Raw genomic sequence first — 13237 nt, forward strand, 5'->3', positions numbered from 1 at the left:
ATAATATATTTTTCATGAGAAGGCATGAATATTGTCCCACTTGATTTGCTTCATTTTTCAAGTGAATGTGGTAGCGACACATAATAAGTGTCACGACCCAAAATCTAACCATGGTCGTAATGGCGCCTATCGTGTTACAAGGCAAGCCTACTTCCCAAAATATTACTACTAAATCGATTATAAGAATTTAATAAAATATTTCAACATTTAAATTTTTTATAAACTAAATCAACTCTAAATATAATATAGAAAAATATGGAAACGAGCCCCAAACATCGGGGTGTCACTAAGTCATGAGTGTCTAAAACTATAAACTAAGATATATAAACTGTTTAACTGTCCAAAATAAGAAATGACAAAAAGAGTAACAAGGTCCTGCGGACACTAGCAGCTACCTTGCAATCTCCACAGATAGCCGACCTGAACTCAACGATCGCCGCGCTCTAACTCACCTGGATCTGCACATAAAGTGCAGGGTGTAGTATGAGTACAACCACCTCAGCAATTAACAGAAAAAACTAAGGAACTGAGCAGTAGTGACGAGCTAAGTAAAACCATCCAATTATTTATTTTTACAATTTAAAAATAAACAGGTAAATTCCATAACTCAGTAAATGTTACAAAGAAGTTTAGCGGATAAATGCAGCAACAACACAAATAAATACAACCTCACAGTAGTGTCACTCCATCACTCATCACTCGCACTCAGCACTCAACACTCAAAACACTCAACACTCTGCACTCACTAGGGATGTGTACAGACTCCGGAGGGGCTCCCAAAGCCCAAGCGCTAAGCACGGACAACTCACGTGCCATCATATCAATACCTGGATCCGCACGGTCAACTCACGTGCTACGCGGACAACTCACGCGCTATGGTATCAATACCTGGACCTGCACGGTCAACTCACGTGCTACGTGGACAACTCACGCGCTATGGTATTAATATCCTCACAACCAGGCCCTCGGCCTCACTCAATCATATACCTCACTAGCCTCATCATCACCAACAAATAAGGGAACACAACTCACATCAAGTATCACCGCATATTAGCAAATAATAGAGACTGAGGTAAACGGGTACAATAATTTCTATGACTGAGTACAAATAATGTGAGCATGAATAAAGCCTAAGCATGATCTCTAACATAAAGGCAAACAAGTTCAACAACAAATAAACACATAACCACAGATAATAGCCATTAGGCCTCACAGCCTCACGGGACGGATCGAGTCTCAATCCCTCGTGGTGCACACCCACGCGCTCGTTACCTAGCATGGGTATCACTTCCAAACCATCGCGTGATGTCAAATCTCCGGGTTTATACCCTCAAAGCTAGAGTTAAAACTGTTACTTACCTTAACAGCGTAAAAATCCTACTCCGAGATGCCCTCGTCTCTGGACTCGGTCTCCAAAAGCTCTGAATCTATCCATAATCAGAATAATACTATCAACATAGGCTAAAGAATCAAATTCCAACGGAAAAACTACATAAATAGGCCAAAAATCCGAAATCGGCCAAAACCCGCCCCCGGGCCCACGTCTCAAAACCAAAAAATAATGGCAGAATAATAATCCTCGTCCTCTCCCGAGTCTAACCATATAAAATTCATCAAATTCCGACATCAACTCGACTCTCAAATCTTCAATTAAAGTCTTGAAGATTTCTACCATTTTCAACTCCATAATCTTTCCATAAACCTTATTGATATGTATAAATGATACTATTACACCCAAGAATCCTACTCTTAATCACCCATCTTTACCCTAAGTCGAAATTGAAGACTAGGGATTAGAACCTTACCTCTTGGGTGAAGATCTTGTGATATTTTCTTGTTGGATTTCAAAGCTTGAACAAGATCTTGATGAACAAAGCACTTAAGCTTCTTCCTCTCTCTAGAACACTCTCCCTTCTCTCTAAAAAATGTCAGATTTTTGCTCCAAAATGAGTCCCAAAGCCTCTTTATCAAAATGAGTTCGGGTTATGAAAATAGAAAAATTAACCCTCCGAAAGCAGGTATGCGGTCGCATAATGGACCGCAGAATGGGTATGCGGGTCGCAAAATGCACCGCAAAATTGATGTCCAGAAATGGGCTTCAATGGACAGGTTTGCGACCATTTTGCAGTCGCATAACTACTTCTGCGATCGCAGAATTGGTCGCAGAATTGCATTTTTCTAGACTTTGGTAATTTGGTCATAACTTCTCGTAGGAATGTCCAAATGACAAACGATTTGAAGCGTTGGAAACTAGACACATAGACCTTTCTTTTGATAGGTAATACACCATATAACACTTCTTATCATGAGAGTTATACTCATTTGAAGTTAGGTCTTGTGCAAACTCACTTGAAACTTTAGTCTTATGAAATTTCCAACTTTCAAACTTCTCGTTAACCATCCGAAATTATTCCGATCCCCTCGGGACCTCAACCAATATTTTTCACAAGTCATATATCACTACCCGAACTTAGACGAACCTTCTGAACAACCAAAACAACACCAAAACACCAATTCAACCTCGGATTCAAGCCTAAGAACTTCTAAACTTCAAAATTCGCCAACGATGCCGAAACCTATCAAACCACGTCCGAATGACCTCAGATTTTGCGCAGACGTCACAAATGACATTACAAACCTACTCCAACTTCCGGAATTCTATTCCGACCCCGATATTAAAATTTTTCACTGCCGACCAAAATCGCCAAATTTCCAATTTCGCCATTTCAAGCCTAATTCTACCACGGACCTCTAAATCACATTCTGGACGCACTCCTAAGTCTAAAATTACCTAACGGAGCTAACGGAACCATCAGAATTCAAATCCGAGATCGTTTATACATAGGTCAATATCCGGTTAACTTTTCTAACTTAACTTTCTAACTAAGAGACTAAATGTTCATTTCACTCCAAAACTACTCCGAACCCAAACCTACCAACTCGATACAACTCAATACCGCTGAACAACATATAAAGAAGTAGGAATGGGTAAACATGGCTATAACTCTCGAAACGACTGGTCGGGTCATTACAATAAGTCTAAATGAAGACAAGTGGTTGAACAATGAACGTGGACGTTTCAAATATCAAAATAATAATAATCATCACTATGATTATAAAAGGAGAACAATAAGGTTCTCAAAATAGTCCTTCAAAATGTGAAGGCAATAGTTACCATCAAATTGGTATGAAAAATAATAAAGCACGCCGCTGATTATGATCCATTCCTTGAAGAGAATGTGACTTGTGATAAGCATTGAGAATGCAGACCCATTCCTAAAGGTGAATGTGGCAATATGTGATAAAAATAATGAATAAAGACATGCAATGCATGATTAGATGAATACCACATAACTCACCTCTAAGGGAGGTTTGAGTGAAATAAAGAGAATAAATATTATTGTGTAGTTACATGAATATGTCATTGGTCGCGTACATGTGATACGCCAAAAAATATTTTGTTGTGCCTTATAAAAGGTTATTAAAGGCAAAATTAAAGCAAGAAATGATTTTGCTTATGATGATTTTGACCATGACAATTTATTATGATATAATTTTCTTCGTGAAGGAGATATTTACCATATGAATGGTGTAACAAAAGATCTTAAAGTACAAAAGTTGTTAAGAGCTCTGAAAAAATTAATTTGTTACTACCCGGATGAATAAAATTATTCACGACATTAATATTATAAAGTCTTAAAAGAACCTTTTGAGTTTCAAATGTATAAGTCAAAGTGGTTGGCATATTGAGACTATAAATGAAAAGAATGTTGAATATCTTCATATTTCTATAATCATAACGGGTAAATATGAAAGGTTACCCGATTTTCTTTCTATTTGTACTACACAAATATAAGCATGATGATGGAATCATATGTCACAAGTAAACTAGAGGTTTACTGAAATAAATATTAGTTGGCATGACCGGTTGACCATCCCTGTTCAATTATGATGCGAAAAATTAATTGAGAATTACAGTGACATATATTGAAGAAATAGAAGATTCTTCAAGAATTCTCTTGTGCTACTTATTCCCATGATATACCAGTCAAGGTTGGGATTGAATCCCTAGAACGAATAAAAGGTGATAAATATATGGGCCCAATCACCTGCCATGTGGACCGTTTACTATTATATGATTTTTATTGATGCATCTATTCTATGGTCACATGTGCATTTGTTATCAACTTGCAGTTTGGCTTTTGCAAGATTGATTGCCCAAATTATTAGAGCACAATTTCAGAATATAAATTATGATGATTTATCTTGATAATGCTGGTTTAAATCCAAGTTGGTTTAGCAGAAATTGTATGCCTATAATTATAGCAAAACCATTAGTTATGAGAACAAAATTGTCAAAACAAAATTTGGTATATGATGTATTATTTAATATACAGCAGCACTTGTACACATCTGGCCAAGTTATGATAAGTTCCCTCTATCACAATCGGTTCAGGGTCAGGAACCAAATAATTTCCATCTAAAAATATGAATGTGCTATATGATTTAATTGTTCCATCACAATGCACAAAGATGGATTCCCAAATAAGACTAGGGATATGTGTTGGTGATCCCAACAATAGGGGAGAAAATAGGCAGTTGAAAAAGTAATGCATGTAATGAATTATTATGAGTACATCTAGATCCTCGTACGAGAAAATGTGAACTTGAAGTTCAAGTGATAATTCATTTGCAAAATATTGGCAGGCGTATTTGCTGAGCCACAGCTAAATGTCATATTCCAACTGCTAATGCTCGAAATAAAATAAAGTTCATAATGGATAGAGTCTATGGCATGCATGCGTGAAGCATAATATACTAATCAGTTCCAAATATAAAACTCCTTGAAGAAGGAGACGAACAAATGTTCAAGATGGTCATAATAAGGAGGCAAGTGCTCTAGAAGAGCACCACGACATAACATTTAATAAGACTTCATGAGAGAAGCTCAGGTACCTGAAAATAATTAGATAAAGAGATCTCAAATGCTTAATGACATATTCAATGACATATTTTTCTTCACTTTTTATGCCTGCATAAAGGTCTTGTAATAGATAGGAAAATACAAACAATTAAAGAAGAAATACGAATCTCCTCTCTTTTTCTCTATATCTCTTAGTTTATTTTTTTTTATTCTATATTGTTAATTTTAGTTATATTTCATGACATTATTAAACTTACGGCGAGACTAACTTATGGCGAGTCTCGGCTGTTATTATAGTTTAAGGACAAAAAACTTTAATGTGTTTTAAAATTGGTGTTTACATCTAAAGAATAATTGAAGGAAGCAGTAGCATTTCATTAAACAATGCTATAGCCTACTAGCATACTGTGTTGTCATAAAACAGTAGCTGTGAACGGAATTTGTGTAACAGAGTTGGTTATAAGTGGACAAGTTGAAATCATCATTATTACTTTTTCCGACCAAAGATACCAAATTTCCATATAAAAACAAATTAGCACTAGCTAATCACTATTTGCTTTAAACAATTGTACTAAAACAAAGCTACTACTATTTCTCAGCTATTTCACAAACATCTTTAGATAAGCATCTGCAATAGTTTTTCCACTATTACTCTTACAGTTCATTTATTCCAAAAGTAAAGGCTACAAAAGCACCAAACAAATTTCTTTTCTGCATCAACAAAAACACCTCAACCAAAATCTCTTCTCTTAACTTAAAGTTGCCTTCTTTTTCATCTCTTCCATAGTTTCTTGAATTCTTGTTTTTTGGAATTTCAACTTCAATGTCTATACCATTAGAACATGATTATATAGGTTTAACAGAAGCTTCTTTAATGGAAAGAAGTTCTGATAAAAATAGTGATGTTCTCAACCTTAAGGAGACTGAGCTAAGACTTGGGTTACCGGGTACTGAGGAAAAGAATACGGGTCTTAACCCTTCAAACAATTTCATATCAAGAACAAAAAGGGGGTTTTCTGATGCCATTGATGCTTCTGGAAAATGGGATTTGTCCATTAATTGCAGATCAGAAACTGATTGGAGAAAAGAAGAAGTGTTATTTTCCCCTAAAGGAAGAAATGGAAGCTCAAAGCCAACTCCATCAAATGAAAATAGTGCTCCTCAGACTTCAAAGTTAGTAACTTTCTCTGTTCTTGAATTCTGTAGAGTTAATTTTACTTTGGTCACTTAAACTTTTTTGGCGTTTTTTGTTAATATGGGTATAAATTCCTGCAATTATGGTTAAAGTGGAGTTTTTTTTTTTATGTTGTGAATTAGGGCACAAGTAGTTGGATGGCCACCAATTAGATCATTCCGCAAAAATACACTGGCCACCAAAAAGAATGATGCTGAAGGAAAATCAGGTTCGAGTTGCCTTTATGTGAAAGTTAGAATGGATGGTGCTCCATATTTGAGAAAGGTTGATATCAAAACTTACAGCAACTATGGGGAGCTCTCATCAGCACTTGAAAAGATGTTCAGCTGCTTTAGTATTGGTATAATTTCTCCCTTTGCAACATGCAAACAATATATTTATAAGCTTTTAGGAGGACAGCTTAATCTCTAAGAAAGAGAAGTTACAAATACAATTTACATTTAGACAAGAACAAGAACAATTGAATCATAGTTTCTTCCTTTACCTTTTCATCCATAAAGTTTTGGTTTTAATTCATATTCACCGATGAATAAAGATTTTTTACACTATCAATGTATTTTTAACCTATTATTTACTTTATTTTCTATGCTATCAAATTATGCTTATCATAGATAGGTACTTGTTGGTGTAAGTCATTTCAATCGTCTGATAGGCGAAAGAAGTCTTACACTTGTCCGTGTATAAAAGTTAAACTCAAAAGTTTTTGTTTAGGCACCAAACAACGGGGTGTAAATTGAAGATCTTTCTCATTATCCAAACACTGTAGCCCCTTGTTCTTCTGATAACCAGCACTTTGGGAATTATTGCTGTTTGTGGGGGTTCGTTTTCTACTATTTTGGCTTGAGTTTTGAGATCGCGGATGTGTCTTAAGTCATGTAATTGTGAATATTATTCAGGGCAGTGCACCAGTGATAGACTTCCAGGGCAGGAGGAACTTAGTGAAAGTCACTTGATGGATCTAGTCAATGGTTCTGAGTATGTGCTGACTTATGAAGATAAAGATGGCGATTGGATGCTTGTAGGAGATGTTCCTTGGGAGTAAGTTCTTTTCCATCTTACTATTATTTAAGTCTCAAGACCGGTTTATATTCTTATTACTGTGTTGTTGATTTGGCTGTTTTCCTCGTTACAACAACAAACTCAGTGCAATCCCACACGTGTGTATGCAGACTTTATGAAGGAAGATAGAAGATGCTGTTTCCGCTGTTTTCCTCATTCTTTTTCTTAAATAGCTTGCAGTTGTCTATTTTTCTTTTCCTCCATGTCTTAGATCCTCAATTCAATATCCAGATCTAGGAATCCCTTAGTATGATCCTATAGCTGCATCCGCTCATTGTTTTTGGATGTTATGATAGGATGTTCATAGACTCATGCAAGAGATTGCGGATTATGAAAAGCTCTGAGGCAATTGGGCTAGGTATGTCCTATCACTGTGATCGTGTCCATGCTTATGTAGTACTTCTTTTTCCCTTCTGTCTAAGATATGCTTTAAAATGACTTTCTTTCTCTTGCTTTGCAGCTCCAAGGGCCAAAAACAAGTGCAAGAACCAAAGTTAGTGACTGAAAGATTAACTATCCAATGGTTTCTACTTTGACGGCTATCCTTTTTCTGCTCTCTTTTGTATCTGGAATTAGAATAGATGTGTAGCATTCCCTGAAAGGAAGCACTGGTTTAAGAAGATATAACCGGTGATATCCAAGATTTTTGTTCTGTATTCCCTACGGAAATTGTTAGTGCTTGTTACTTGCAACACTGTCTCGTATCTCACCCCTAAACTGAACCTTCAACTTTCTGTTTACCATAAGAAAGAAGCTCCTAGACCGTAGTAGATCAGGAGAGACACTACAATTATGAGGCCTGAAGTACACAATGCCTACAGAAGTGGCGGAGTTATTGGGAGTTTTTCTGGGTGGAGGATACTCACAACTGTGGCTGTGTCTTTTGAGTGGCAATTTGTGCTTGCACATGCTACCAGCAAGTTTATTTGCAAAAGAAAATTCATAGTTTAGCAAATACTCCTACCCACTATTGATATGATGAAAAATAATAACTTCTAACCAACTAGAGTAATTCTTCTTCTAAAAAAATCAGAGTCAGCTTCAAGAATTCATGCAAGAATTCGTGTTTTCCTCGTGTTAGAATGAGTGCCTTATCAAAGAAAAAGGAAAGGACAGCGCTTAGGCTTGAAATAATATGACTTCAGCTTGAACCTTCTATTTGTTGGTTCAACAACCATGAACGCAAGTAAATCTGGATGCCTCGCCTTTGATCTGCCTTTTCCCACTCAATCCTAAGACGCCAAAGAAAATCCACTACTGCTCTTATAATGAAAAAAGAAAAGAAAACCCGCTAGTGCTTAGTTCTGCTGACCTGCAGAAGCTCGGTAAGGATACTGTGCCAGGAATTCTTCTTTCATGGATTGAATTAGTTATATATGAAAACTGTCTGAGGCTTGGCACCCGTTGCTTATCTGTCAAGGAAATCCTAACTATTCAAACTGGAATCGTCAGTTAGAACCTTCTGAAATGCCCAAGTGCCAGTTACTTCTCAGCCTCAGTGAAGTTGAGTGTATGTACAACTGAGAATAAAAGGCCAGAGTAGCAATAGCTCTGGGGTCGCAGTAAGATCACAACATAACTGAATGCTATGTGCATGTAAATCATTTTAACACAATTGCAATAGGTTAGATAACCAGAATAAGGAGAGCAATTTGAACATGGCTATCTTTTAGCACATAATCTACAGGTATCATCAGATTCACTCACCGGACTTTCATGATTCTGAGCAAATATCAGAGTGACCAGAGGGCATAAGCTGACATCTGAAAGATTGTAGTATGTATTGGCAGCACAGAAACAGTGTCTCAAGAGTTACACCATAAAGAACTAAAAGAACAGAAAAAGAAATGGAGAGATCACATGTAAATACAAAACTACAACCTATATGCAGTAGCAACCAAAATCTCATTCTTGTGACACCTGAAGATAGACCATTTGAGTGTAACCGTTGAATACAGATGCCTCCAGTCTAGATAAGCCAAGCCTCCGAAACAAGCCATATCTGCCGTCTTCAACAATAGGACTTGATGCACGAGCCGGATCATATCTCGTCTGATGAGTTAATGAAGGACCAGCCACAGGAGGAAGCTCCCAATAAACATCTAACACTGACTCTACAAACCTGCTATTTTTAAAATGTTCTGAATAAGAAATGGCTTTATTGCTGTGGTTAAAATCATCCCGCATCTTCCCTTTCACTCCCCACCAAGCTTCACCAGGACCACAAAGTTCCTCAATATCAACGGACTTCTCCCAGAACTTCTTCCTTCTTGCTCTGATCCTTGCTTCATCACTGTCCTTAAAGCAGCTATGGCCTCCACCTGTAAATGAAATGGAAAATGTATCACGTATTAAGAAGTGAACTAACCATAAAAGTCAGTGAATATTTCACAAACGGAAAAATATGTCTAAAGTGAATTGTATTCATCGTTTTCTTCCTTTCATTTTTACATATTTCTCTTTTGTTTACCCTGGTTGTCCAATCTCATAATCAACATAAACTGATTCTTTATAACTGCATGTGATAAAGGCGGCTAAACAATTGTCTTTACTTGGTTAGACAGCTAAGCAAACAAAAGACTTCATGATACAGGATAAAACATATTTGAAGACAAAGCATGTAACTCTCTGTTCCAAATAGAAGATTCACCAAAGTTAGAAGGATCATGTTGTCCGATCATGTTGCGAGCGCAGCACCATATGTTACTTGGGTAGTTCTTTATCAACTACCAACAAAATTTTCATTTCTTCCTTAGTGGGACAAGTTTCATTGCCAACAAAGCAGCAAAAATAGTTAAAACAAAAAGAGGACAAAGATAGTTCCATTTGGCTGCAGAATTATCCCAAAATGATAATATATAGCATACCTTCTATTCTTTTATTTTCTCCGCGCTTGACTAAAAATCAACTGTCTGTCTCATTCCTTCCTAGAGCTAGCTGCACTGTACTCTGCTAACTCTACATAATCTTGCTTGCCCTACCAATCTTTTCTCCAGTATAGATAAAGGAAAGAGCATGGCTATTCCCTTCTCTGACTCTGTTACGCTTGACAAATCTTGATTTGACTTCAATGTCCTATATAATCATGATTCAATCCAACTTTTGAATTCTCTTGTTGGTATCACTGAGTTAATTGACCTTCTAATATTTTTGGATTTTCTGGTAGGAATCACTTAGTTATTGACAAATTTCATATCCTCTAAAATTTATCAACATCCTTAAGTTTTGCATTGCAAATTCCTTTTGAGAGAAACATCAGTTATAATACTCCATTCAGGTTTTCATGGGCGAAAACTACTTCTGCACATGATTTCAATGTATTTTTTCCTTTTTTTTTTTTTTTTTTGAACAAGGTAACAGATAATTTCAATGTATTTGTTCTTTCACATACAAGGTCAACAAATGTGAAGAAGATTTCCAAATACAAGATTACATCTTCCCGGGGAAAAAGAGAGTTAGATAAAAGAATGGCTGCTTTGGCCTTGAGAGAGGAAAAATAATTATTTAAAGTTGAAATGAAAATATACCTCTTATATAAAATTGATCACACATCTGCCTGAAGGAATAGTGATCTCCAGTACCAGTATCATAATTGTCCTCAAACAAAAGATGCCTGAACCCAGCTTTAAGTGCTTGCTTCAGTCTGTCGATCAAAGTTCAAATCCAAACAAAAGAGAGAGTGAGTCAAAAATTTGCAAAAACAAGTGGCAACTGGCAAAGCCATAGAATCAGTGGATGCAGCAATGGAATAGATAATAATTAAACAGAACAGCGACGGAAGGAATTACTATTTTAAGAAACCCACAATAGAGAACTTCCATGTTACAAAAGTTTATATTACCTTTTCAATTCATTTTGATGGTCATCAAAAAAGACAAGAACATGGCTAAGATCCTTGACTCCGTGTTTCTTCATAACTTTTCTCCAATCTACGCTTCCAAAATCAACAAAGTCTTTTCCAGCATAGTATGTGCAGTTGCCATCAACATAAGCAGGTCCTTTCTTGAGATACTTCTCAGGATGACGGGGTGTAAGTGAGATGATTGGTGTATCTGGCATTGCTTGTCTCAAAACCCAAGTTGAGTGTCCTTTGAATGCACCACTCTCAATCATCAATTCTGGTTTTAACCACCGAGTCATAAACCAGAGCCCAAAGCTGTGGTCAAAACCCATCCCATACATGTTATTCTTAATAGGTCGTGTCTCATATATGGGCACAAACTCCTCCAGACCTTTGATTAAATCCTTTGTGGTCCATTCAACAGTTTTTCCATGTTTCGATCTGCCTTTTGACAAGAGTTAAAATTAATTAAAGGTGCATTGGATCATGTGAATTTCATTGCTCAACAACTGAATTGAATATTCAAATAGATATAACTGGTTTTCACTCAACATCTCCCTTATCCAGAAAAGGAAAATGACATCAGTGTAGATGAAATATAAAATGCACACACACAGGCACTCGTGTAAACAGTTGTTTCATTTGTTGACCATAGGTCTAAAGTGCAGCTTAAGACATTATTTGGTAAAATAACTTCATGATGATAAACCATTTTAGCTCCGCTTGGGATTAAATATATTAGCCTGAAACTACTAGAAAGCCAATTCGTTCAGTTTATGCCACACACTATGAAGCTCACTATTATCAACTATAAAAGAACACTAAAGTTAGGAGGCTATAATTAATCCATTTTATGCCACACTCTGAATCTTTTAAATGACCATCAATCAATGAATACTAAGTGAATGAGGATATATACAAAGTAAATGTGGATAGCATTTTCAATTATTAAAATGCCTTGAAATTAGATGTACAATTGAATTCATTAACTGATCAGCCGAAAAAAAATAATACATTCAAACGCAATTCTCAATTTAAAAAATAAACCAGATCTGGATAGACACTAAAATGGGAAAGGGAGCTTACACCAGGGAACGCCGAGAGATCCGAAGTCGGTTTCAAGGCCATCAAAGCCGAAGAATCGCAAACGAGAAATGTGATCGGAAGAGGAAGCTGAGATACACACTAAATCACGAGTGTGATAAACGAAAGAAGTGAGCACAATGATTACGAGCCCTATGAGAAGGCATGGCCAGAGGTGGCCGGTTCGAATCAAGTAATTCGTGATCCTCGTCGGTACGGAAATGTGCTTTCGTGTTTTGGATTCGTCGCCGTCGTCATCGCCGTCGTCACTGAACGGCGCCGCCCTCCGAGAAGAGAGCACCCTTTCTAGCATCGTCCTCGTTTGTGCTTTCGCCTCCTACTCTACTCTCACTCTATGCTTCTTCTCTGTTGTGTAAAGAAAAGTTTTTAATTTGCTGGAGACGGACTTTGGATTAGTACTCCGATTCAGTTGAGAGTGGCGGATGGAGAGAGCTTTAGTTGGAAAATTATACTTTGACCACTCAACTTTACATGTAATTCACAATGCCCCTATATTATGTTTAGTAGTATTTTTCACTTTCTAAGTCTTTTCATAATGCTACATTGGTCCATCTAGCCAAGCATGAATATGTATACTCTGCCGAAAATTAATGATCACGACATGATTAATTTAGGACTTTTAATGTAAAAGATGTATTAAATTGACTTTACCATAAGTTAACGAGAAAAGAAAAAATAAATAATGTTTTGGATATACAAAAAATATCATATTCTTTTATCGAAAAGATATTAATAATGTGCCTAGAGTATAATTGTATGGTACCCTTTATTATTTTTTTCATTTTTTTTCTTCTTTTTTTCTCATCTCACTATATATCGGTGAAACACATGGATCTTGTTAATAAGCTATTAACTATTATTCTTTTGGGACAGAGTACGGAGATAAATAATCACACTTATATTTAACTATCAACATTGATATCATTTATGATAGAATATAAGTTTTATACATTAATAACGTAGAGACCACAAAATTATATTTAAAAAGTAATTACATAAAAATCCATCATAATCAACTAATGTATTATTACAAGTTAAAATTTTATATTATCAAGGTATATAACTTAAATCATTGTACTGCTTCAATGAATTGTAACTGAAATAAAATGGACAT

General features: G+C 36.1%; 2 protein-coding genes across 3 annotated transcripts; one reads left to right on the forward strand and one right to left on the reverse strand.

The window, feature by feature from the left end:
* The first annotated feature begins 5514 nt into the window (after window positions 1–5514).
* On the forward strand, window positions 5515–7895 carry LOC107814232 (auxin-responsive protein IAA27). Of its 2 annotated transcripts, XM_016639605.2 has the most exons (5): window positions 5517–6097; window positions 6242–6459; window positions 7016–7157; window positions 7475–7536; window positions 7639–7895. In XM_016639605.2, exons 1-5 carry the CDS (start codon window positions 5748–5750, stop codon window positions 7674–7676), a joined length of 810 nt encoding a protein of 269 aa, XP_016495091.1. In that variant the 5' UTR covers window positions 5517–5747; the 3' UTR covers window positions 7677–7895. The 2 variants fall into 2 exon arrangements, with proteins under 2 accessions (XP_016495092.1, XP_016495091.1); XM_016639606.2 differs by lacking the exons at window positions 7475–7536; window positions 7639–7895 and adding an exon at window positions 7289–7461 and having other exon boundaries at window positions 5515–6097.
* A 1040-nt stretch (window positions 7896–8935) lies between these two features.
* LOC107814230 (uncharacterized) lies at window positions 8936–12513 on the reverse strand. Its single transcript, XM_016639601.2, has 4 exons — window positions 12106–12513; window positions 11020–11464; window positions 10706–10821; window positions 8936–9499 (listed from the first exon to the last, which is right to left on the reverse strand). Exons 1-4 carry the CDS (start codon window positions 12413–12415, stop codon window positions 9084–9086), a joined length of 1287 nt encoding a protein of 428 aa, XP_016495087.1. The 5' UTR covers window positions 12416–12513; the 3' UTR covers window positions 8936–9083.
* Between the last annotated feature and the right edge of the window lie 724 nt (window positions 12514–13237).

Source organism: Nicotiana tabacum, chromosome 4, assembly GCF_000715075.1.
Source record: "Nicotiana tabacum cultivar K326 chromosome 4, ASM71507v2, whole genome shotgun sequence".
In the NCBI taxonomy this organism is placed as follows: Eukaryota; Viridiplantae; Streptophyta; class Magnoliopsida; order Solanales; family Solanaceae; genus Nicotiana; species Nicotiana tabacum.